Source organism: Takifugu rubripes, chromosome 20 (genome assembly GCF_901000725.2).
Source record: "Takifugu rubripes chromosome 20, fTakRub1.2, whole genome shotgun sequence".
NCBI classification, from domain to species: domain Eukaryota; kingdom Metazoa; phylum Chordata; class Actinopteri; order Tetraodontiformes; family Tetraodontidae; genus Takifugu; species Takifugu rubripes.
The window spans coordinates 4,544,499-4,569,068 of NC_042304.1; the positions used below are offsets into that span (position 1 = coordinate 4,544,499).

Here is a 24,570-nt window from a genome sequence, read left to right on the forward strand (position 1 = left end):
TCAGCAACAACTTTACCTTTAATGCGACCCCTTTTGATGTTTAGTTCCAGTAAAAAAACGTTATTGATGCAATATCGTTATGATATGAAATTTAGTAGCCTTCAGAATTTCGCGTTTTCTTTCTTTTTCCTCTCATCGGCTTCCGTTGCTCTTCGCTGATTGGTCGGAGAGGAAATATGGCGCTTTAAGCGGAGCAGTGAAAACATCCCGATAAACATATGAATCTTAGATTTTGCAGGTCACAATATGGTTCGATGGGATTTCAGTAGGTCACGTCGTATGTGTTGTTTTTATCCGCTTATTGACGGATAAAGCCTCGTTGATTAGCTAACGCTCTGCCGATCAACAACAACTAAATTGGAGAATTGGACCATTGTATAAGGTATTTTCCCCCGTTTTGTTGCTAAAGTACTTTTTCCACAACAGGGAAACGTTATTTTTCTGTCTGTCTCAATGTTGCCAAGCCTATTGATTGTAACCCATTCCTCTGGTTTAATGCCATATCTTCCAGCCAGAAACATGCCAGCCTTCCGGCAGGTAGGAGAAAAGCAGCTTCCGAACCCGGTGCTGTGCATGGCCTGGTCCCCTAAAAGGGATCTCATTGCTCTGGCCAACACAGCTGGAGAGGTCGGCTCACATCTTTTACTGCATAATACACCCAGGTGTCTTTTATGGTTGGGTAATGGTCTGTTTTCTGTAGCTGCTCCTGCATCGCTTGGCTAGTTTCCAGCGCGTATGGAGCCTGCAGCCCAGTGAATACACTGGGAAGGAGATCACTGCACTTGCCTGGAGACCTGATGGCAAAAGTAAGGAGCGACCGTGTGAGCCTGGTTCGCCACGTCTTTGCCAGGTGAATCTGCTAAACTCCATTCTTCCCTCCCCAGTTTTGGCCTTCAGCCTTGGCGACACCAAGCAGGTGGTCCTGTGTGGCGTGGAGAAAGCGGAGATCCTCCATGTGTTCTCCATGCAGAATACTGTGACGTGCATGCACTGGATGGAGGTGGTGGAGGAGAACAGGTACGCAGGAGGTGCGGTGGGGGGCAAAAAAGTGATGTACAGATTATTTTGGGGAAAATAGGGGAATTACCACTTTTTGTTTTAGTGCTCTCAGTTCGTTCTGCAACTCGGAGGATGAATCGAAATTCTTTCTTCCCAAATTGCCAACTCTGCCCAAGAGGTAACAGCAGCATTCAGAGCAAATATAAGGCAGCAAATACCGAGTTAATGGAACAACATCGTTGTTTTTTTTTCATTCCCAGCTACAGCACAACTTCTAAAATCTTCAGGTGAGAATATTTAAAATGTGAAGTTATCATTTTTAAATCATCATTCGTTTGTATATTTTTATGCGCTGATGTCTTTAATTATTTCTTTGTGTGTCAGTGAGGAGAAGTGTGATGAAATAATGAATCTTATGGGAGAAATCAGGTAAAACAATCCACTGTGTTTTTATAATGCCATGTTGTTAATGTTATTTTTATATATATAATTAGACTGGAAATCTTCACCTCACTCCTATCACATACAGGTTGAATATACTTGTTCTTGGAGGAGAAGCTGGCTCTGTTGAGCTTTATGCCTATGGGATGTACAAGATAGCAACATTAACAGAAGTAAGGCTCTCTTATTCTTTCGACATTAGGAAGCTCTTAAGGAGTCTTATTGGTGTTTATTTTGTTTATTTAGCAAACATCTACACATTCACAGTGTCCCAGCAAGACGCTCCATCCTATTAATGTCACTCCTCAGTGTTTTTAAATTTGTGTCTGAATTTGTGTTCTTTATTGATGAAATAATTCCTCCTTTCAGGATCAGCAGCAAAACGAAACACCACATGTCCAATGAGATTTGGAGATGCAATAAAGGAGCCAATATGGGAAGGTAGTGTTGGAAACATGCCTGACCATGCTGTGCATTTCCACAGGTATCGGGGACCTGTCGGAACCTGAGCTTGTCCGGAGATCTCAAGTCCTTGTCCGTGATCTCAGAGGTTAGGTCTGCAAACGAAAGCCCCCAGATCTGCTACAGCCAGGTGAGGTGCATGCTGGGATGTCCTGCACATGCCACTTCATGTCGTAGTTTCCCATATTTCCATATTTATTTTTTAACTCGTGGAGAAGAACAGTGGGAAACTTACACAAACACTAAGGTCAGTGTTGTGTTTGTGGTGTTTTCCAGCTTGATACAGGCTTGCTGTCGGACTGCCTGCCTGAGGTGTCCAGGATGGCGCGCAAGTTCACCCACATCTCCACCCTCCTGCAGTACCTGCACCTGTCCCTCACCTGCATGTGTGAGGCCTGGGAGGACATCCTCATGCAGATGGACCTGAGACTCACCAAGTTTGTTCAGGTTGGTAAATGCTGATACGTCAGCCGCTTCGGGTGAAACGAAAAACCCACAGATGTCCATATTTGTCCCCAGGAAAAGAACACAAACACCCAAGTTCAGGATGAGTTTCTTGAGCTTTTACTGTGGGGACAATCGAGGTGAACAAAACAACCTTTCTTTAGTCATTATTACTTATTCATCAGGTTACCGTCTTTGCTCTGTTTGGGGTTTTTAAAACTTTTTTTGTTGTGTTTTTTGGCTCTGTACTATTATCTAGTCCCGAACTACAGGCCCTTCTCATGAACCAGCTGACCATTAAGGTAATTTTCTAATATTCAGCTTAAAGGTCCTCTCTGACTGAAATGTTCTCTCCTCTGAAAACCTTATTTTCATCACAGGGGCTCAAGAAACTGGGCCAGTCCATTGAGTCCTCCTATTCCAGCATCCAGAAGCTGGTGGTCAGCCACCTGCAGAGGTATTTCTAGATTTTCTCCTCCAAGCTGCTGCCTCTGAGATGATTCACTTTCACCTTCTCCCTTTGTTTTTGTCACCGCAGCGGCTCTGAGGCTCTGTTGTATCACCTCAGTGAAGTGAAAGGCATGTCCCTGTGGAAGCAGAAATTTGAGCCTCTCGGTCTGGATGCTGCTGCTATAGAAGGTCCGGAAGCTGCATGATGAGTTAAAAGGAAATCTCTCCTGTTTGAACATTAACATTTACCAGGTTTTTTTTTCTTTCAGCTGCCATCACAGCCGTGGGTTCTTTCTCTCTAAAAGCCAATGAACTGCTGCAGTGAGTTCTGTGATTCTCTTGATCTCATCTCGACTCCCTTCATGGTTGCATGTTTTAGAATCGCACACCCTAAATTTCAATCCAGGCTGTAAAGGCTACATGGCTGCAGCTAAATAGGTTGTGTAATTAGCTTGACGTCACATTGGGGTGACTCATTGGAACTCACCAAAAGCTTCACAAAGAATTCGACAGAGAAAGCAGACTGAAATATTCACCCTATATCCAGCAAATACACAACAGCCAGAACCCGGTTGGCATTATAATAAACTGTAACTCGGGCTCGTGGAGAATACAAGTCGTTTAAGCAGAAAACGTAATCTCTTAAATAATGTTGCGATTGTGATCTCCTGGTGTGGTTTTTCACATCCAGAATGTCAATACAGCGTTGCTTATTGCTGCTGTCTAGCTATAAAGAATGACAAATGTTGTCCTTTAGGGTGATTGACAAGAGCATGAAGAACTTCAAGGCCTTTTTCCGTTGGCTGTATGTAGGTGAGAGTAAAAACTGCAATTTAATTCAATATAGATTGTGGTGCAGTCGTTTATCATTTTATCTGTTGTACTTTATGCTTCCCCCTAGCTATGCTGAGAATGTGTGATGAGCCTGTACCACCAGAACTCAACAAAGTGAGTCAGTAAAGTTGCTAAGAAGCAGATTTAAAGGTGTTGCTGAATGAATGGGTATATCTTGTCCTAGATGACGCAGAAGGACATCGCTTTTGTTGCCGACTTCCTGTCTGAGCATTTTAATGAGGTGAGATCAGCCACAAAAGCACCTGGAATTGTTGTAGAGCCGTTTATTCATTTATCGCTGCTCTGACAGAACGAAGAACTCTTTGATCGTAAGGGGAAATACTTCAATGTAGAGCGAGTTGGTCAGGTGAGCTTTGTTTTTGGAGTTTTTTTTCTTGTTTGGTGAGGAATTCTGCCGCTGTCGTCTTGCAATATTTTGGTTTCTCGTTATCCAAACGCTTTCAGTACCTGAAGGATGAGGATGAAGACCTTGTGTCTCCGCCCAGTACCTGTGGAAACCAGTGGCTGCAGTTTCTCCATGAGAGCACGCACCTGAAGGGTAAACCTTCACCCTCACATTCAGCATTGACACTTTATGTTTTATGATTTAGATCTTAATGATATATCGGCCTGTTTTTAGAAAGCCCTTTGCTGTTTCCTTCATACCCCCAAAAGTCTTTGCACTTTGTCAAGAGGATAATGGTGAATGTGATCGAACAGTGTCTCCAGAAACCCGCCGTGAGTTCTTTGCCACTCTCGCTGCCTTATTTTCCTTATAATACAGCTTTTAGCTAAATGAGCCTGTTTTAAATAACAATTAAAATTGATGCGTGTGTAGGAAGTGATCGGAAAGTCTGTCAAACGGGCCGCATTTTTGCCGCTGTACACTGCCCCCGACAGGTATGCTCTTAAGCTTTTTAAGTATTCTATATTATTGCTAAAATGAAGTTATTAAATTGTGATTGTGTTTTTTTTCCTTATCTTTTAAGCTCTTCTGAAAACACGCCCCGCCTTTTTGAGCTTCCATCCTTGTATGTAAAATATAAATCGCGATGGTCTGAGCAGTCACAGCCGGCTTGATATCAGTGACGCTTCCTTGTTGTTTCTTTTGCAGGTGGAACGACAAGAAAGCAAAAATGCACTATGTTCTGTTCTGCATGCCAGAAATTTCCCCCAGCAAACTTTACCTTTTACGCAAAGGAACAGACGTTAACAGGTACGGGCGTTGGGTTGCAGGTGCAGAGTACACTTTTGCAAATATGTCCATACATGTGCGTTTATCTGTTTGCACAGATCTGTGTCCAGCAGCGTCGTGTCCGTCGACCTCAGTCACCATCCTGACAGTGCGGATGAGGATCATTCTGCAGCTCAGTCAGTATCTTTACTGTCGTGTTAAAATAAGCAGGGAAAACTACGTAGCAGGAGTGACCTAAACGTGGTCTTTTGCAGGTCAAATTACCTATACAGGTGTCTGGATGCTCGTTTCTATGACGACGAGATGCTTACCGTTGTTCTGCAAGGAGCAGAGGAAGATAACAGGAAGCGTGTCCTGGCTCAGATTCCTTTAGCTTCCACACTGAGCTGTGAGACCGAGTTCAGCTGGGAACCGAACATGACGTAAGTGTGTGTGCGTCATTTGGGATATTTGACCGACTACATTTACTGACATACCGTTTTGTTTAAACCTTGAAACGCTTGAAGTTTACTCTTCTGTTTGCTTTCTCTCTATGCGGAATCAGAGGAAAATATCGAACTTTTACTCCATCGATTTAAGTTTAACTTTTTGAGTTATTTGGAAAATTCATGACATTCTCCTCCATCCTCTGACCTATAATTAGGTTATTATTTCATTTTTTCTAGTGCTGTAATAATACAGCAATAAATAAATATTTTGTACAGCACTAGTTTTCTTTTTTCCTGGTTTTGTGACCATTTCAGTGAAGTCGAAGCGTCTCGGTGTTGCATTTGAGTGAGTGATTCAAAGTGGCCGGTGTGAAGAATTAAGACGTTTCCTGTATCGTCAGGTTGGAGCAGCAGAGCGGAGCCATCCCCTGCGAAGAGTTAGTGTTGGGCAATCAGTGGCGAGAACTGGAAAACATGAAGGCCCAGTTTGCTGCTGTTAATGGAATCCGCAAAGTGGCTTGTGTGGTAGGTGATATTTACATATATGATACAGTACCAGGATCTATTTGTACAATAATTGGTTAATAATGGGTTTTGCTTCATTTCCGGCAGCTCAGCGCTAATCTGAGGCATATTCGCGTCTTTGAGATGGATGTAGAGGATGAAGATGACGAGGGACCAGAATCTCAGAACGCCAGCGCCGACCAGGACGGGTTGGAAACTTCAATGAACAGCCAAGGACTGGAAGAGGGGAGCGGACGGGCTGAAGACGGAGCAGCAGCAGCGGCGGCGGCGGAGCAAAGTCAAGCAGCATTTCCAAATAGCCAGGAGCATTTGGAGTCAGAGGAGGCCCTGGAGTTGTCTCAGGAATGAGATGCAGAAACGAGCTTCGGCTGCTGAACTGTTTGTTTAACGTGGTCTCATTCTAAAAACATGAATTGTATGTGAAAATAAACATTTTTGATATACCGTACTGTATTTTATCTCATGTTGGATCTGTTGCAATCAAAATTGTTTCTAGGTGCTTTACAGAAACTCAGGGTCTGACCTCCAACAAGCAGCAGTGACAAGGAAAACCCCCCCTTTAACAGGAAGAAACCTTGAGCAGAACCAGGCTCTTGCCAAAGGCTGGCTGAGCAGAGAACAGGGAGGACAGATAGAGAACAGAATGGGGGAATTTGTGTGTTGGTGTTTCTGTTTATTAAATGAAATATGGTACCGGGTTTATTATGAAAAATCTCAAGAAAAACACAATTCTGTATCTGACCACAAACACATCACCGGATCAAGAAGGAGCACCTTTTTATTTAGAGCATTTAGTTTTGAATACTCTGCAAATATAAGTCTCCCCTCTGACTTCTGCCGATCAACTCTATTCTCTTAGATTCGCCTTGTGTTATAATAAATAAAGCGACAAAGGAGTCCTCCTCCTTTCGCCGCCTATCGGTGCACGCGCAGCTAGGTGTTGGTTACGTGCTCGCTCCCGACGCTGACGTGGTGACGTATGCAGTCCGCCGCCTGTTGGTCTTTCACAGTTGGTGACGAGTATTATGAAAATGGCCTCGACCCTGCCCGTGAGCTCGGTACACCGGAGAAGATGACGACGTTGAGCCCCGCAAGTCAGTTGAACACCGCCGTGTCTTCTCTAAACACGTAAGTTACAGCCAAGGAAGCCAAAAGAGACGCGGAGTGACGCCCGAGAACCGCCGTGAAGTACCGCAATCCGCCGCATATTTCCGCGGAGCTGAAGAGCCACGATGGAGGATATCAACTCGAATATCAACGCGGACCTGGAGGTGCGGAAGCTCCAGGACTTGGTGAAGAAACTCGAACAACAGAACGAGCAGCTCCGGAGTCGCTCCTCCATCCTGTCCTCGTCCGGCGCGATGTCAGGACACCACAGACCCCACAGTGACGGATACGACTCGTCGTCGCTGTCAGCGGGGATGACAGGCGGTCTGGTCGGCTTCTCCGGGGTGGGGTTGGTCGGTACGGGTCGCTACAGCGGGCTATTGGAGAACAACCGCTGCCGGAGCCCCAGGCTGTCCTATGACGGTGTCAGCTTCAGGAGGGCCTATGAACACGAAGGGGCATCTGCGGCCGCCCCCGGCAGCATGAACTCGGGTTATTCGGACGGCCCAGACGAAGGGGAGACGTCGATCTTGGACGAAGTGGACATCCTGGATCTCGAAGACATGGACTGCCTACACGAAGACGAGGACAGCTGGTGAGTGGGGGGGGGGTGTTTTGGGAAGTTTTAGGCCTTTGCAGCCGTGTCTTCTTCAAGCACCAGCTGTTGTGAGCAGTAACAGAACCGGACTTGTTTGACAGGTGCTTGTGGGTGACCCACAATAGACATTGTCCTTTAGACACTACAGATTCTCTGGTGTGTCAAACCTCACTTCCTGTTTGGGATCTCTAGGCCAGTCCTCTCGCTGGACCCCGAACGTCCCAGGTGGGTTCGGGCCCGGGACGGTACAGATGTCTCTGCCCGTCCTGACAGCAGCGGAGAGAGTCCGGCCCAATAAAAACCCCAAAGTTGTTTTCCTCTCTCACCGACCCTTGTGGGAGAGGTAACCATGGTTATGTTCCTCCCATGAATTTCCTGTAGCACGACAGTTGGCAGCACCGGGAGACGAAGACAGGAGATTCAAAGCAGGGCTGCCAGGTTGTCGTGGGGACGTTAGTGGGCTTTCTGCTTTCTGGATTACAACAAAAAAGAGAACGTTAACGTATAAAGGGGTCACGTGAAGGTGGCGTCGTGCCTCTGAGACAGTTAGACCCACTTTGGGAGGATAATCTTGGACATCCCAGCGTAATACTTTATTTTAACCGCCGCCTAAATCGCCTCTCATCCCGACTGGAGGAAAAATCCCCCCGAGGAGACGAAGCGAAGACGCAGACGAGCCGTGGACGTGAATATAACGACGGGGGGAGCTCAGCTCGGGGTCCCCGTTTGCTGCTTTGCCAGGACGACTTAACTTCATTTGTGTGTCCTCTGCTGACGGCGCTGTAATAGGCAACATCGGGGCGCATTCGCCGCAGCCTAATGACGGGCCGCGGCGCCCTGACAACGGCTCATAATATTTGGTTTGAAGCCAGGATGTTTGGAGGGCTCTCACTGCTCACTCAGGCTCCCCCAGCCAGCCGCGGCCCACCCTCCTGGGTCTCTGGGTCCGATGGATATCTGGGATTAACAAGTAGTGCCAAGATCTTACAGGCTGCTGTCATAGACTCCTGTAATCCAGGAATTAGCACCACGGCGGATTTAGTAGCGCTGTAATCTCCCCGCCGCGTTGATCCATCGATGGCCGCCACCTGCCTGCCCGCTGGGGACGGTGGCTTCCCAAAGCGAACCGCCCGATTCACGGCGCCGTCCCGCAGGCGAACGATGGTGAACAGTGAGGACGCAGCCTCAGATTTCAGGCTGGTGTTTCATCTCGCTGGCCCGTCTGCTTTGATCATTAAAGGCTTCTGTAACAGCAGCAGAGCCCACAGACAGCTGACTCAGAGTTTTCTCTGAGTGGAAACTTAACTCTTCTCTTCTCTTCTCTTCTCTTCTCTTCTCTTCTCTTCTCTTCTCTTCTCTTCTCTTCTCTGTAAACCTTTATTATTGTTTTATTATTGCTGAAAAACGATGACGCGACATGTGAGGAGTAACTGAGTAACTAATCTCGCTCTCTTATCTTGAGCTCATCTCTGTCAGAATGCTGCTCGCTCACGTCCTGGAGCAGAACTATCGCTGCCATCAATAATTAATCAAAGTCAAGTCATTGTAATGTTCAGTGTTATCATAAACACTATTGGGAATAAACCTGCACAACAACGGAAGCAAACCTTTCTACTTTTAAAGCCTTTTTCAACATTTTCTTCTGTAAAAATGCCTGAATGTGTTAGAAAATGCCCCGTTTACGACCGTGTTTCTGTTCATTTGGCTTCCACAGGCTGTACGAGGCGAAGCTGGACAGCCCGCTGCAGAAAACGCTGAGTCCCATCGTGTGGTGCCGCCAGACTCTGGACAACCCCAGTCCTGAGATGGAGTCGGCCAAGCGCTCCCTCATCCACAGACTGGACCTCACCCTGTCAGGTGAGCACGGTTGGAGGTGAACGTTGGCGCCTCGACGTATCTGCGGCAGGAGAAACAGTAGTGATGCCATCAATTTGCTGTAAATGTGATGGTTGTTATTTATTATCCCGGCTGTTTTTGGCCTCTGCGACACCGCTTAAGCTCAGTAATACAGACTGCTGGCAGAGCCTGCAGCTAGAAACTAAACACAGATGGTGGGATCATTCATCAGGCAGATTTACTGTGTTGTTAAGCTTCATTATTCCAAGATAAAATAATCCCTACACACATATGGTCACTCTGTGAACCGCAGGGACTGTTGTCCCAAGTTTTGGGTGTTTCTATCACTTAAATAGTAGAGAATTACGCTGAATTCCGTCTTCAAGCAGTGTAATTACTGTGTGTACGCGCGCTCGTGTTGCCGTAGACTTAACATCTGCCCCTCCGTCTCCTCCAACATTGCAAATTTTCCTCAAATAGCAATCTTGGCTGAAACTCATCAACAGGCAGTCAGCAAGGACAGGAAGGGCATCTCTCAAGCTCTGGATGTGCAAACACAAACACACGCTTATCAGGTTCCAATCAGTGTCATAGGTGAAGGGGAGAAAGTCCTGCATCCCAGGAGTAGAGTGCTCATTCTGGACGTATAGACGCTGTATTTAACTGTATACAGATGTGATCTTCCTTTATTTGCAGCGGCAATAATACGACCAGTGTGTACTGGTGACCTGCGAGGACCGTGTTGTCACTCATGACTGCCCCCCCGGTTTATGTCCATCCTCTGATTTTTAGCTACCGGTAATTATAGCGCGTGTGTTGGCGAGGACGACCGGGCTGAACGCTAAACTGGGCAGAGTCGTTTCCATTTTGACAGCGGAATGCTCATGTGACAGATCGGGTTAAGCAGAGGGCGCCTGTGATCTCCGGGTTGTGTACGGGGGGTTCTGGACAGCACCTGGACGCACGGCCACCGCCTCCTCCAAGAACGCCGACACGTTTTTAATGCTAGCTGCTAAATTAAAACTTGAGCCGTTTGACCACATCGTCATTCCGTCGTGGGTTTCTTTTTTGTGCAGCTAATTTATTACAAAGCGCCAGATTCAAACCTTGGAACCGTCCAGCTGCTGTCTTGGATGATCAACGCATACATGAGGCGGTGAAGCCTGATACTGATGACATCATTGCTGGAGGGGGGGGGGGTGACATCATCCCATTCGGTCCCTTCAGTCCCTGATAAAGTCCACCTCAGGACGTCCTGCTGTGCTCTGGACACATGATTCATTCTTATATTTTTTCAAATGTAAGACTCCTTCAAATCAGAGCGATCAGTGCGTAAGGGAGGTGGGACCGGCCCTCCTCGCCCCGGGCTGCTCTGTTTCATACCCAGCCAGCGAACCAGCCGTGAAAACCCAGCCGACACGCCGCTGCTTTGACTTTGTGTCACAGGAGTCGCTAAGAAAAGAAAACCAAAGTCAGTGGAGGCTATTTGAAGCCAGAACGCTGACTTCCTTCCATCAGAGTACTCTTGTTAGTCTAAAGATTGGATGAACACACACTCGTATTCAAGTGATTCTGTATTCCGCGATGAGAACCTGTCAAAATTCCAACTCCTGCCTTTCGTTGCATAACTGGGAGGAGACTACTCTATTATTCTGGCTGCCCTGATAAACAGCCAGAGTTTGCAGAGTGCTGCTCTGTGGATTCAGCGCTCAGGAAGCATCCAAGAGGTTCCAGCCTCTCCACCCGCAGCAGATTCCTCAAAAAAGAAAGAAAAAAAACTTGCCGCATGCGGTTTTCATTTGTCTTTTTCGCGCTTCTCTTGTGATGTTCACGCTCCGTTCGGCCTTTGCTACTTTAGTCAAGCTCTGGGTCTCAGTGCCCAGCTTTGTCTTCACTTTATCCCCTTTGGCTTTGGGTTTCAGTCATTTGCCCGGTGACATTTCTGAATTTTGTGTTTGTGCCTGTGGGAACTTCCCAGCGTTGAAAGGTTGAGAAGCAAAATGTTCCGGTTGAAGTTCACCGGGAAGCCTCACCTCTCTTCTTCTTTTAGACGGAGATTTGAGGACGTTCTATTTTGGTTTGTTCCCTCCGCTGCTGATCCTGATCTCCGTCTCATCTCCCTCCTGCTTTGATCGGGCACATTATCACCTCCAAATAATTACCACAGAACATTAGCTGCTCTTATCGAAGGTTCGTTCCCCCTTAGTTGACCTCCACTGTATCAAGTTCCTGCACATTTGAACACACATCAGAGGAAACTATTGTTTTTTTTTAAACTTTATCCAAAGAGGTCGTATTGAGCCCTGAAGGCGAGAGCGTTCTTTTCTGCTCCCTGTCACAAGAGGGTGATGAAGGTGCATCTTTGTATGTGGTTTCTGTTTGGGTGCAGAGCATCAGAAGCCTCCACTCCAGGGTCACTGACACCCCTCAGTAGCAGAGCCATAGAAATGGCTGCAGAGTGGTGGTTTTAAATAATGCAGGACAGTGCAGAGCGTGAGGAGCCGTGTGTTCACGGCTGACCTGGGAGCTGACCCCGAGAAATCAAGCATGTAAATATTGCGGGGAACAACAAAAGAGGAGCAGCCTGTCCGGAATCTGATCTCATGACTGGAACAAGTGAGTCTATAAACCGGGGCCTTTTGCTGCTGCCTTCACAGAGGACGGCCTTGTGTTCTCCCTCCGTGCACTGAATGCTTCGCATTGTCGCAGTGTTGCTCCGGAGAGATGATGCACCGGCTCTGTCGGACCAGCACACGTCTGAGAGAGTCCAGCAGCCTGTTAGCACACTGCTGTCCCCGAGGAGCCGGATATGAGCCCGACTGTGCTGCCTTTGTCGCCGTTCTTTGTGTCTCTTACTGAACTAATAGCCTCACTCTAGTCAGACAAATGAATTCAATTAAACTTATGTCCTAATATTATTTGTTTGCTGACAAACCAAGTGGAACGGATCGCCTACCGCTTCACGCCAACTGTTTCCTGTCTGTGATTCCACAGCTAACAAGCGCCGGAGCCTGTATGGAAGTCCGTACCAGCAGCAGGGGTATGGAAGTCCATATAGCACAAACGCAGCCAACAGCCCCTACAGCAGCGGCTTCAACTCCCCCTCCTCCACCCCCAGCAGAGTGCCCATCGTCAGACAGCAACTGTTGCCTGCCAATGCCGGTACGCATCGTTACCAGCATAATCTCAACATGTCCTCCCAACCTGCACCTTATCAATTAGCCATTTGCTTTCACGCTAGTGCACCAGCGGAACACGGCGGCCGAGAGGAACCCCCCGCCCCTGAGTCCGCAGTCGTCAGTGGACAGTGAGCTGAGCACCTCCGAGATGGACGAGGACTCCGTGGGCTCCTCGAATACATACAAACTCAACGACGTCACCGACGTCCAGATCCTGGCACGCATGCAGGAAGAAAGTATGTCCCCGCGTCCGTGTTGAGTGTAGTCTGCCTGGAGGCTGGACGCTCGGCGTGGGGGAATATGGAGACTCTTAAAGGTGGTGGTACTTGACTTGTCCTTCATTACTGCAGGTTTGAGGCAGGAGTACGCTGCCACGGCGTCCAGGCGGAGCTCAGGTTCCTCCTGCCACTCGCTGCGGCGCAGCACCTTCAGCGACCAGGAGCTGGACGCTCACAGCCTGGAGGATGAAGAGGAGGCGGTGCATCCGGCCTTCCATCTGCCCTCCAACCGCTTCAGCCCCTCCCCGCGACACTCTCCCCGCGCCTCGCCGAGAAACTCGCCGCGCTCCCGCTCCCCGGCCCGCTCCATGGACTACAGCCACGGCCGCGGCTCCCCGCAGCCCATCATCAGCCGCCTGCAGCAGCCCCGCCACTCGCTGCAGGGCCACGGCCACGACCTGCAGACCAACGTGGTGAAGAACGAGGGTGAGTCGGCAGAAGCTCCGGGGTTCCGATCGCCGCGGCGTGCGCTACATCTCCGTCCTGTTCTGTTCCAGAAAAGCTGCGGCGTAGCCTTCCCAACCTGACGCGCTCCTCCATGGCGGCCCAGGCCCCCGAGCCCGTCAAGAACAGTCGCAGCTGTGAGTCCAACTTACAGGTGCCAAACGGTTCTCCTCGGCACCAGAACCAGTCTGCTAGTGAGTATAACTGTCACCCGTTCGTGGATGTGATTTCGCTGCATAAACAAGGCTGAGCACCCGGAGCTGTGAAGGAATCTGCTCACCACTCGTGTCTGATCTGGGTGACGGGGCAGTTCCAGCCCGTCTGCCGTCATTGTGCGAGCGACGACACTTTTTCCCTCTGGCTGCACCTGCAGCACAATGACCGAGCTGCTTTGTAGCGTCGCGGCTTTTGCATTCCGGTGTGTGTGTGTGTGTGTGTGGGGGGGGGGGGGGGGGGTGTTCCACAATCTTTGATCTTCTTCCATCTTTTATTCACATCTCTTTCCCTCCGCCGCCGCCTTTGTTCGCTTTGGCGTCTTGCCGAATGAAAGGAAAAAGCATGTCAGAAGCACTGCGAGTCCAGACTCGCCGCATCTGCCGCACCGGCGCGGCACGCCCGGGATGTTGCTGCGCTCTAAAAGCTCTCGATCCCGCCTCCCAGGTTTAAGGGAGTCTGCTTGATGTAATCTTGTAATGGGATGTGTAGTTAATGGTGTTGTCCTTAATCCAGGAAGCGTAATCCGTGTGGTTACTGGACACGTAGAGGATCGGGATCGAAGGGCGGCTTTCACGTGGGTAAAAGTGTAGTGAGAGCTTTAATCCTGCCTCAGCCAGTGTGGCTCAGGGAGGATGAGCCTTTTAGTGAGGCTGAATATTAAACCATTAGTGAGCAGTAGTTAAAATGTGGGGGGGGGGGGTTGTCCTTTCTTCATTGTTAAGCATGTGCGACCCCATCTGGCTTCTAGTTTTCTGACTGCTGGCGACCTGCTCGCACTGGCTGGTGTCAGCCCGCTGCTTCCCCCTCATGAACGATGCCGAACACCGCCCTCTAGCGGCCCTAACCCGGGTTGCAGGGGTCTCTTCTGCATCCGCCACCTCCGGCGTCACCGTGAAACTCAGACTGAATGAAGTCTGGCTCTCATGTTGAATTGTGCCTGTTTTACAGCAGCAGCTCAACTCCCAAGGTACTCCACCCCTTCCCGCTCCACCCCGAAACCCAAACAGCACCTCCAAAGGCCAACTGCCCTGCGAGGTAACAGCCTGTTCCCAGACCTGCTGGCGAGGTCGGGGTTGATCGCCTGTGCAGTTGGTGCTGACACAATTGAGCTGGGAAGAGGAGATTCGTGAGGATTGTGTTGATCTGTTGCTATAGAAACGGTGGCCGCGGCCTGTCAAAGACCCGTACATCTGTCTCAGGTGTTGCTCCGTTGTGCTGCGTGGCTACAACCGCTCCAGCGCGACTGGACACTCGTCTACGTCTGTTTTCAAATACAAACATACTGTTGGTTATTGTCATTATACATATTTATGAATCCACCCATTGACTCTTCGTACATTTGATCTCTTTTAAAACCTGTCAAAGGTCCATTTCTCTAGTTATTTACATCAGCCTGTCTCAATCACCTTTTAAAGTAGCAGGAAGTGTTAAATAAAGTCCCCCCCCCCCCACACACACACACACACACGTTGCTCTCAGCTGTGATTTAAGGCCTGTGTCTGTTGTTTTTGTCCAGTCCCACTCTCCTGTTGCTTTGGGGAAGAAAGTGATTTTAGTGAGTATCCACTGAGGGTTCTGCAACCTTTCAGTCTTGTGATTGTGGTTCCACGCCGTGGTCGCATCGATGTCCTGTTATGAGACTTGTTTCCATTTCATTCTCTAAACACATCTAGAGCCACTAGTGGTCGCTCAGTTCTTTTTTTCCCCTTTTTGCTTTATTGTGATTTTTTTTTTTTTAATTATTTTTGTTTGTAGATTTTAAACCTTTCGTGTGTGAATACATCATGAATGTGTAGCTGAGCCGTCATGCGTGTTTGATAACCGTGGAAGAGTCGTGCTCGTCGCTCGTTAACGTGACCGTGTCGCTGCACAGGTGCGTTCTTGACTGGGTTGCTTGTCTGTCTCCAGTCCCCTCTCCCAGTAAGCTACGAACTCCAGCCACCCCCTCCCCGTTGGCCCTGAAGCAGCCTGTGAAGGCCACAGCCACCCTGGGCTCCACCGCCTCCACCCCGACCCGCTCCCTGGCTCCCCCTCGCAGCGGCCTGCCCCGACCCAGTGCTGCCTCTGCAGGAGGGGGGATCCCTCTGCCTCGCAGCAAACTGGCCCAGCCTGTCCGCAGGTGGCTGAACACACACACACACACACACACACACACACACACACACCCCCACTGACCGATGCGTGATGCTGTTTTTGTGCTCTGCTCAGATCTCTTCCTGCTCCTCGGACCTACAGCGGTGGAGGCGAGAACTGGAGAGAAGGTTGTTACTGAGCTGACCGGCAGGGGGCGCTCCGGTCGAGCGTTCAACGGCAGATGGCAGACGTTTCAACATGGCACTTTAGCTACATTTTCAAGTTTCAAATCAGTTCAATTCATTGAGAAGCGATAAGAGATAGAGCGTCTATGTCCCCAAATATACTGAATCCAGTTTCAAAACAAATAGGAGTGTGTTTTATCTGCGCGGCACCGGCTCGGAGGGGTCAGGCATGCAGAGCTGACTACCCAGAAAATGCCAAAGAAACCAGCCGGAGTCCAGCTGAGCCAGCAGAGGACGCGCCTGCCTTCTTCTGACCGCAGTCAGACCGTTTATATCATGTCATCGCCTGGCTTCACACCCCCCTCCTGCCCCCCAGGTCTCTTCCGCCTCCCTCAGGTTAAAATGTTTCTCTTTGTTCATGTTCATCGGATGTTGGCGAGGAGTCGTCACAGTGGGTCGCGGTTGCCTGGCAACAGTGAAAGCACACGCGTGTGACATTTTAAGAATCTTATTAATTCAGATAGAATGTATGCACAAACTATGTTTTGGAAATTATTTATTCAAATTATTTAAGAAATGTATGTCCAAACATCCATATCAGTATTTAGTTTTGTGCATTTTCAACCTCAACTGCAAGCTAACGCTCCAAAGCCTGGTTTTTGAGTTCAGTGTCGGATTAAAACCAAACATCAGTCCTGGTTTGGACCACTTGTGTCAGCATGATAGCGAAGCAGGTCCGTGGATGAATTTAACGTCTTAATCAGCAACCCCAACAGCTTCTCTCTCACTTATTCGGTCAGCGAAACCGACGAAGATATATCTTAAATTTCCCATTAGAGAATTCTGTCTTTGTACTTTACCCATGCTAAGAAAAAAAGGATATGATTAAGATAAAGATGCAGGTGTTTTGCTGGCTTTTACCTCATGAGCTTTGAGTCGGACGTGCCGGAGTTCTGTTCAGTGCTGTGGTGGATGTTATAAAACTAGTGCCTATAATTTAAAGTTTCACTTGAGTTTGATCATTATTTCTGTCTTCATTTATCATTTTGTGCCATTTTCTGGGTTTGCCAACATTTGCAATTTTGCATCTCAGCTTGGTTGATTTGCTTGCACGTTTTTTTTTGTTTTGTTTTGTAACTGAATCAAAACATTTATCAATTGCTTTAAAAACTAATGTTTCAAATGCGCCTTCATATTTATAATTATTCCTGTAAATGAATCTATTTATTAAAGAGACACGTGCCTCTGGCAAAGCTCCGATTCAGTGAAAAGCTGCAACTATGTCAGACATACCACACCTTTTGTGTGAAACTTTTTGTTATTGGACCTTTTTTTATACCCCCCCGACCATGACATTTGGTTTCTTTGTGTAAACTCACATTTCAAATAAAAGCTGAACATTGTTCTCCGTGGAGTTTCTTTTCTTTTATTGAACGTTGAAGCGCAAAGTAATGATCTTTGATGAGGTCTATTTGTCATTCTGATGACTCGACTGGAGAATTGGAGTTACCCCGGAGAGGTGACACGCACGTACCCCAGTACAGCTGGAGCTGCTCCCTGTTTGAGGGGGGCAACAGGCGGATGAAAGCCCGAGTCACCGGTGCGCACCCCCAGTAATTATCTGGCTTCCAACGTGAGATTGAAATCGGGAGATCCCGGTGCGGCGACACACACAGAATGGGTTCAGGAAAACACCATTTCTGGAGCTGCGGAACCAAAATCACGCCGACTGTTTAGAAGAAAATTTCGCGAAATCGCTAAAGAAACCGGGGAGAAACTTTCTGATATTTGAACCAAGACCTAGCAACACGTGGCTCCCTGCTCTCAGAGAGACCTGCGCGCTTCCATTTTAAGAAAAAAATCATATTCCCGCTTTGCTGCGCGGTGGTGTGAAGATCTGGTGGTTTTGATCTGCGCCTGTTGTTACTCAGCCTCTTGTGGATCCCTACAGGTGTGAATCCTAATTTATTATTTAACTCTCATCACGCAGGTGTGAGAGACAGGGCAGCTCGTGTGAAGAATAGTCCTGTTCTAATGTTCCATGCATGTTTTGGGCTCGGCCGTCATAGGGAGCGTGGTGGTGCGTGAAGGGAGTGTGCGCGTTATTGATTGGTCCATCCGCTGAGGCTGAGGCTGCTGAGCGTGTGCAGACTCCCTCCAGGCGACGTGCGTCTCCCCTGCCTGTCTCACTGAGCCCACCAGCGGTGACATGGCACCATCGCTCGCTCCAGCCTCTGGTCCGTCCGCCCTATTTGTCTAGTGACGGCGCGCAACCAGCGGAAGCACTTTACGCACGAACGCCGAGGATCAGCCTCCGTCCTCCTGTTGCGCCATGGATAACTCCACTCAGCCGGGCTTCAATTTACCGCATATTCCGCAGCAAGTTGCGTTTCCTCCGGGGGGCGACGCCACCATGGCGGGATTAGAGGCCACCGGAGGCGGCAGATTCGGGATTCCGGTCTGGGCTGAGTTCTCGGCCGTTGCGCCCACGGAATCCTCTCACCTGATGCCCGCCTTCTGGGACTCCCCGCTCAGCCACGGCATCAATGTGTTTGTGGGACTCGTTCTGTGCTTCACCATGCTGGGCCTGGGCTGCACGGTGGACGTCAGTCAGCTGGGGGAACACATCCGCCGACCCGTCGGGGTGCTGCTCGCTCTGGTCTGCCAGTTCGTTATCATGCCCTTGGTGGCCTTTCTGTTGGCGTTAACCTTCTCTCTGGAGGATGTGGAGGCGATGGCTGTTCTGCTCTGTGGCTGCTGCCCTGGGGGCAATTTATCAAACATCATGTCTCTGCTGGTGCACGGAGAGATGAATCTGAGGTATGTATCGCACCAGTCCTGCTAATAACGGATTAAAAAAAAAAACTTTACGCATAGATTAGTTGTGCTGCTCATCTTCCTAAAACTTAATAAGGTGCTTCCCCTCTGAGCCAGCACCCACTGACCACATTAACTTTGCCCCCCAGCATCATCATGACCATTTCTTCCACGCTGCTGGCGCTCGTGCTGATGCCGCTGTGTCTGTGGATCTACAGCCGGGCCTGGATCAACACGCCTATCGTCAACCTGATGCCCTTCGGGGCCATCATCCTGACCCTGTGCAGCACCCTCATCCCCATCGGGTTAGGAGTGCTGCTCCGGTACCGCTACACGCGTGTGGCCGACATTGTCTTGAAGGTGAATATAAGAGCATTTTGTTAATGATACTTTGGAAACTCGCTTGAACCGTTAGGGGTCCGTCACTCAGGAGCGGACCTCGGCGCCGGAGCGCATTTGCGCAAAGTCGCACTGCGTATTTTTCTTCTTGTCATTTAATGATGATGACCAGGAACGGTGACATCAGAGGCACAGTGTCAGGAAGAGCTCCTCCCTCCGTCCCCGATAAAAGCCAGTTAAGATGGAAGAGGACAGCGGTTACAGGGCGGCAGCAGAGATGCGTGACGGAGATGACTAAATCAGCTTGAGAGTTCTTCTATAGCTCCACACACGTGCCCATCTGAAGGATTGTTAGCAAAAATTAAGCTCCAGAATTTCTCTGCCATTAAAAAATATATATATTTCCAGAAACATTATCTCATTCTTGATTTAAAAACAAACAAAAAACGAAAACTACAATTTCACCATCCCATTTTCAAAGACATGTCCCCTTTCTGATGTGGTGTCTCCCAGGCGTCTCTTTGGTCTCTGCTGGTCACCCTCCTGCTGCTCTTCATCCTCACTGGAGCCATGCTGGGACCAGAGCTGCTGTCCACTATCCCCCCCTCTGTCTACGTGGTGGCCATCCTGATGCCTCTGTGCGGCTATGCTGCGGGGTACGGCCTGGGGGTGCTCTTCGACCTGCCCCCCAACAGCCGCAGGTCCGTCTCCCTGGAGACGGGGTGCCAGAACGTGCAGTTGTGCACCGCCATCCTGAAGCTGGCGTTCCCCCCTCAGCTGATCAAAGGCATGTACATGTTCCCCCTGCTGTACGCCCTGTTCCAGGCGGCCGAGGCCGGCGTGTTCATCCTGGCCTATAGGATGTACAGGAAGAACGTCTTGCACAAACCAGACCACATGGGCAACGGCGAGGACACGGACATAACGTACCAAAGGTTTCAAGATGAGGACTTTGACTCTTCCTATGGCGCTGTGACAGTGAGTGACCCAAACAGCATCACGTTGGACCCGTGCCCCCCCGACCCCACTCCTGTTTAACGTGCAACCAGGTAGAAACTGAAGGGACAAAAGCTTATGATGAAACCAAGGTGCTTCTGTGTCATCAACACTTTTGTTTATTTGAGGAACGTCCTCCTAATCAAACCTTTAAAATGATATTTACCAGGGGAGATAAGCTGGGGGAAACACACTTATTCTTCATCAGTGCCAGTCTCTGTGTTCCATCCGTCTGAACATAATGTATAGTCTGTGTAAATTCTATACTATATAAGAAAGTAAAATAAAGTAGAACCCAATGGCAAAGTATAAACGAGTGTTTGATTGAGAAGGTATGACTGTTGCATTTTATCTATGACATATGGACCAGCTCAGAAAAGTGCATTTGTGTTTGCTTATAGATAATTCGATTTTAAAGTTTTTTTTGGACTACACAATAATATAATTGGACGGGACGGATATTTTTTGTCGGTTTAAACTCAGACAATGGACGCTTGTGACGCAGTTAATCAGGTCTATTTTGCCCGCCACTGTCGACGCACCTTCTGCGTCATTGTCGCATTATTAACGCGCTTACTTTCGTGTCGTTGTTACGCGTATATAAAGGCGCGTGCCGGCCTCGCGCACCTGAACACACTTGTCATTAATGAGGGGCGGGTGACGTCAGGCCCACTTAAACGGCTCCAGCCGTCCGACTCGGCTGGTTGAACAAAATGGCAACGTATTGTGACGAGCCAGTCGACAGCTACTTCTATTCATCTTACAACCCGTATATGGGCCGGTACCCCCGGCACAGAGACGCCGGGTGGAAATATAAAAGTTACCTCTCCCACTATGGGGACACTTCAGAAGCCTTCAGTAACCAGCAGCGGGCCCAGCTCAAGTCCATCTTATCCCAAATCAATCCCAAACTCACCCCGAGGCTCAGGAAGGCCAACACCAAAGACGTGGCGGTGCAGGTGAACCCGAAGCGGGACGCCTCGGTGCAGTGCTCCATCGGCCCGCGGACCCTCCTGGTGGTGAAACGAGAACTCCGGCGCAGGAGAAAACTGAACCCGGGCCCGCCCGGAACTCCCCAGAAGACGGAGGGCGAGGTGCGCTACCCGCGGACCCTCGCCGTGTATTCGCCCATTGCCTTCAGGAGCGTCACCTCCTTCCTGGTGGAGACCGGGAAGGACCGTCCCGCCGCCGAGGCCCAGGCCGAGGAGCTGCCCGGTGAGCAGCCGGAGCAAAAGGGCGGCGAGAACCAGGCCGGCGAGGAAACGAACGCAAATCTACCCGAACAGCGCAAACCGCAAAGTGAAGATGCGCAAACCGCCGCAGACGCTGAGGGGTCAAAGGGCAAGGCGCGTGTCCGCTTCCAGGTGAGTCACGTTGCAAGTACGCAAAAACGCAACATGAGCACAAAGTTCTGATGTCCCCCACCCCCAAAAATAGAACTATTAAAGTCCTGTTTCTCACATGAAAATCAAACGAGCCTCCACTTGAAGCCGGCGCCGGTTTAGATTTCTAACTTCTGTTGTGTTTTTACCAGTTTCTGGAACAGAAGTACGGCTACTATCACTGCAGAGAATGCAACCTGCGATGGGAGAGCGCGTACGTTTGGTGCGTTCAGGGCACTAACAAGGTAACAACGTCATGGAAATGGCTGCTGCAGATGCTGCTGCAGTAGTATGAGGAGCCCTGGGCGGCGGCGGAAGCCAAAGCGGGTTAAACTGACCTCTCTTCCAGGTTTACTTCAAGCAGTTCTGTAGGAAATGCCAAAAAGACTTTAACCCGTACCGCGTAGAGGACATCACATGTCACGTAAGTCCTAAGGTGGGTGTGTGGACAGGTGGCCGTTGCGTCAACTAATCGTCTTTGTCTCTCAAGAGGTGCAACAAGGCCCGCTGTGCCTGCGCAGAAACGCAGCGCCACGTTGACCCAAAGAGGCCCCACAGGCAGGACCTGTGCGGCAGGTGCAAGGGCAAGCGGCTGTCCTGCGACAGCACCTTCAGCTTCAAATACATCGTCTAACAGCCTCCGAATGAACTCTCGCCTTCCGATGCGGCCCCTTTGACCCTCTGCTAGACCGACGGCTGCAGCGTTTGGAGTGGACGCAGCTGGTTTCACGGATTCACACCAGTTTTGTGTTGATGGAATAAATGGTGCAAAAATAAAATGGCCACCTTGCATTCCGCATCGACGTCTCCTTTACAGTCGAAAGGGAAACTGAAGCCATGAGAAGGGAACGCCTGACAGATTTACAGACGAGGGTATCTACACCCGCAGAGATGAGCTTCCTGTATCTGACTGTCGGAGGCATCAATGTAAACTTCAGCAGAGACATTCAAATAGGTGTTAAACACTTTGCCTAACTTGTGGTTTAGGTGACAAATGTCTATTCCCTTGAGAAAATCAAGTCTCCTGAGACGACCCTTTAAACTGGAGGACGGTGCTGTAAATAAGGACCAGAGCTCGTACTGAATTAGGCTTTTATTGATTCAGAGAAGGCTGGTATGTGAGTGAAAGAAAAAGAATGCACTTCTACAGTAAAACACCTTTCAGGGACATGAAATGACAGCATTTGAATGTACCAGACAAGCAGGAGGGAATAACAGGGCTGTGGCATGAGTGCAGCCACTGTTGCAATGTGCCACCATGAGGTTTCAGAGCTTCAACCAGAGCTGCTCTGCTCCGGAGGAGAGACCGACGTGGGCACGGTCCAGGTGGGGGGGAAGACGCTGACAGAAGGAATGCACGTGACTCGGACGGGCGTGGTCCAGCAGGAGACGTGGGCCGCGTCGCCATGTCCCAGAATGAGCCCGGCCCGCCTCCGTGAGACCACGACCCGGCGCCGAAGTCGCCTCTGGGAAGTTTGGAAGTGTGTGGAGCAGATCACGAATGACTCAAACCTCATCTCAGTTTTCTCTCATCACGTTAGCTTTATACAGACATCCTGTGTGGATGGACAGTGCATTACACAAAAGTACAAGGGGAAAAATACTGGTTTTACACTATACATTTTCTAAAATATATACAGAGTATAATAAGTTATGTTGCCATAAAGAGCTGTAGCCAGTCTGCACGTGTGTGTGTGTGTGTGCGTGCGCTATCATATGCGTTTGAGCGTATAGCAGGAGATATCACACAGTCAAGAGTTTCTAAAGGCAGCTACTTATTTGGTTAAAGAGTGAGTTGTGTGAAGAGGGTTCCTCGGATTATTAAACAGATATTTGTCTTTTTACACAGCCTGAAGGCAAACGCTTCCCACAGGGTTACAATTATATGTTAAATATCCTCACATTTACAACCTAGGATGTTAGCTCTAATAAAAAATACATTTCTCAAAAAAAATATTCTTGCAGTGCTTTTTTTTCCTTTCAAGCATGCAGATTTTGTTTGCTATATGACGCCTCCTTTGGACTATCTAACATTCTGTCTCCGCTGAGATGAGCCCTTCAGGTCAGATCAAGCAAAAAAAACAAAAAAAAAAACAAACAAAAACCCCCCAATAAAACCAACCCAAAAACAAACATTTCCTCATATTCCCTCCTAACACCAGCACGACTTATTGCAACTGAATTTTGCATGTTGGCTGATTGTGGGACAGATGTTAGGTTTTAAGCATTCATACGTGTAATTGTATATATTAGGGAGTCACAGTTATTCACGCGCATCTTTTAGCCCTTTATAGGTGTGTGTTGGGGGAGGGGGGGTTGTCCAGGCGTCCAGGCAGCACCGCAGCTTCACAGTCCGGTGCTGACCACGGTGTCCCGAGGCTGGCCTGCCTGCGCCTGACTTAGAGCCTCGCGGATCTGCAGGTTGAGCTCCATGAGGCGGCTGCTGGCCTGAGACAGATCCCTGCTGGGCCCCACCACCGCCACGCAGCCCGTCTGACCCAGGGTCTGGTGACGGAAGTAGATGTGCAGAAGCGTCTGGACCGCGTCGTCTTTCTCGCTGCCAAAGATGTCGTTTGGCCACAGAGACCTAAGGACAAAATAAAAAGACATCGCAGCGTCAAAGACGTTCCCTGATCCGGGTGTCCAAGATTCCTGGAGCTTTAGCGGGATTTTAACCTTCTTACCTGAACACTTTGACCTGAGTGATGGCGGAGCTGAAGTCTCTGCCCCTCAGAGTTTCGACCAGCGACTGGATCGCTGTCTCCGTGTTGGTCTGCGCGGCGTCTGGCATGCACACGTCCTCCTGACAGTCGAGGCCCGTTTCCGCCTCCTTCAAACAGCTCTCCAGGATGGTCAGATCTTCAGACATGTTGGTCACCTTTAGGTTGGAGAAAGGCGCATCAGAACCTGTTGAGTCCACTCAATGGTTGCCAAAGGTCAGCACAATAAACCTGCCGACGGCACCGTAACTGGAACAGCTGACCGCAGTATCCAATATAGGGGGAGAAATGACATAATGTCATTATTTTAATCCGATTTAAGCTCTGCCGAGACGCAGCCGTGATAGATCAGCTGCACATTCGGCCCTGACAGCTCATATTATACAATTAAAACGGCACGGCTCCCTCCGCATTTCACTATAGACAGAAATCAGGAATGTTAGGGTTGTTCTACAGTAAAAAAGCAGGAAACAGAAGCTCCGGCTGGTTTTATAATGCAATTTGTCTGTTTCTGACTCTGGTAGAAGAGACGGAACCAGCGCTTCTCTACGTTTAACATAAATCCTTTAGAGCTGCACGTCTTCCATGTAGCCACAGACATTCAGCTCCGTCTTTTTGGGAG

General features: G+C 49.2%; 5 protein-coding genes across 13 annotated transcripts in view; 4 read left to right on the forward strand and 1 right to left on the reverse strand.

Moving 5' to 3' along the window:
* The first annotated feature begins 156 nt into the window (after window positions 1-156).
* On the forward strand, window positions 157-6,231 carry anapc4 (anaphase promoting complex subunit 4). 2 transcript variants are annotated; one of them, XM_011614532.2, is made up of 28 exons: window positions 157-382; window positions 512-627; window positions 701-806; window positions 885-1,017; window positions 1,103-1,177; window positions 1,260-1,286; window positions 1,384-1,428; window positions 1,529-1,613; window positions 1,925-2,032; window positions 2,179-2,349; window positions 2,422-2,486; window positions 2,606-2,648; window positions 2,727-2,803; window positions 2,885-2,985; window positions 3,066-3,117; window positions 3,554-3,609; window positions 3,698-3,744; window positions 3,815-3,871; window positions 3,941-3,997; window positions 4,096-4,189; window positions 4,271-4,368; window positions 4,469-4,530; window positions 4,620-4,661; window positions 4,745-4,846; window positions 4,924-5,001; window positions 5,080-5,247; window positions 5,655-5,778; window positions 5,866-6,231. In XM_011614532.2, the coding sequence occupies exons 2-28, from the start codon at window positions 520-522 to the stop codon at window positions 6,124-6,126; spliced, it is 2,442 nt and encodes an 813-aa protein (XP_011612834.1). In that variant the 5' UTR covers window positions 157-382; window positions 512-519; the 3' UTR covers window positions 6,127-6,231. The 2 variants fall into 2 exon arrangements, with proteins under 2 accessions (XP_011612834.1, XP_011612835.1); XM_011614533.2 differs by having other exon boundaries at window positions 516-627.
* A 255-nt stretch (window positions 6,232-6,486) lies between these two features.
* Window positions 6,487-17,105, forward strand: slain2 (SLAIN motif family, member 2). 4 transcript variants are annotated; one of them, XM_029828444.1, is made up of 10 exons: window positions 6,487-7,480; window positions 9,198-9,340; window positions 12,314-12,481; window positions 12,561-12,734; window positions 12,849-13,202; window positions 13,274-13,414; window positions 14,385-14,471; window positions 14,953-14,991; window positions 15,345-15,555; window positions 15,645-17,105. In XM_029828444.1, exons 1-10 carry the CDS (start codon window positions 7,011-7,013, stop codon window positions 15,706-15,708), a joined length of 1,851 nt encoding a protein of 616 aa, XP_029684304.1. In that variant the 5' UTR covers window positions 6,487-7,010; the 3' UTR covers window positions 15,709-17,105. The 4 variants fall into 4 exon arrangements, with proteins under 4 accessions (XP_029684304.1, XP_029684305.1, XP_029684306.1 ...); XM_029828445.1 differs by lacking the exon at window positions 14,953-14,991 and having other exon boundaries at window positions 6,490-7,480; XM_029828446.1 differs by lacking the exon at window positions 14,385-14,471 and having other exon boundaries at window positions 6,494-7,480.
* A 988-nt stretch (window positions 17,106-18,093) lies between these two features.
* On the forward strand, window positions 18,094-20,153 carry slc10a4 (solute carrier family 10 member 4). Its single transcript, XM_003973925.2, has 3 exons — window positions 18,094-18,514; window positions 18,661-18,871; window positions 19,364-20,153. The coding sequence occupies exons 1-3, from the start codon at window positions 18,108-18,110 to the stop codon at window positions 19,886-19,888; spliced, it is 1,143 nt and encodes a 380-aa protein (XP_003973974.2). The 5' UTR covers window positions 18,094-18,107; the 3' UTR covers window positions 19,889-20,153.
* Window positions 20,154-20,501: 348 nt separating this feature from the next.
* Window positions 20,502-22,027, forward strand: zar1 (zygote arrest 1). Of its 2 annotated transcripts, none has more exons than XM_011614463.2 (4): window positions 20,502-21,210; window positions 21,381-21,473; window positions 21,578-21,652; window positions 21,719-22,027. In XM_011614463.2, exons 1-4 carry the CDS (start codon window positions 20,560-20,562, stop codon window positions 21,860-21,862), a joined length of 963 nt encoding a protein of 320 aa, XP_011612765.1. In that variant the 5' UTR covers window positions 20,502-20,559; the 3' UTR covers window positions 21,863-22,027.
* Window positions 22,028-22,305: 278 nt separating this feature from the next.
* The window catches only part of fryl (furry homolog, like), a 40,541-nt gene continuing 38,276 nt past the window's right edge, over window positions 22,306-24,570 (reverse strand). For all 4 annotated transcript variants that reach the window (XM_011614535.2, XM_029828442.1, XM_029828441.1 and 1 more), the window contains 2 exons: window positions 23,913-24,106; window positions 22,306-23,815 (listed from right to left, as the gene is read on the reverse strand). In XM_011614535.2, the coding sequence (XP_011612837.2) occupies window positions 23,575-23,815; window positions 23,913-24,106 (435 nt within the window). In that variant the 3' untranslated portion in view covers window positions 22,306-23,574. The remainder of the gene's footprint in view (window positions 23,816-23,912; window positions 24,107-24,570) is intronic.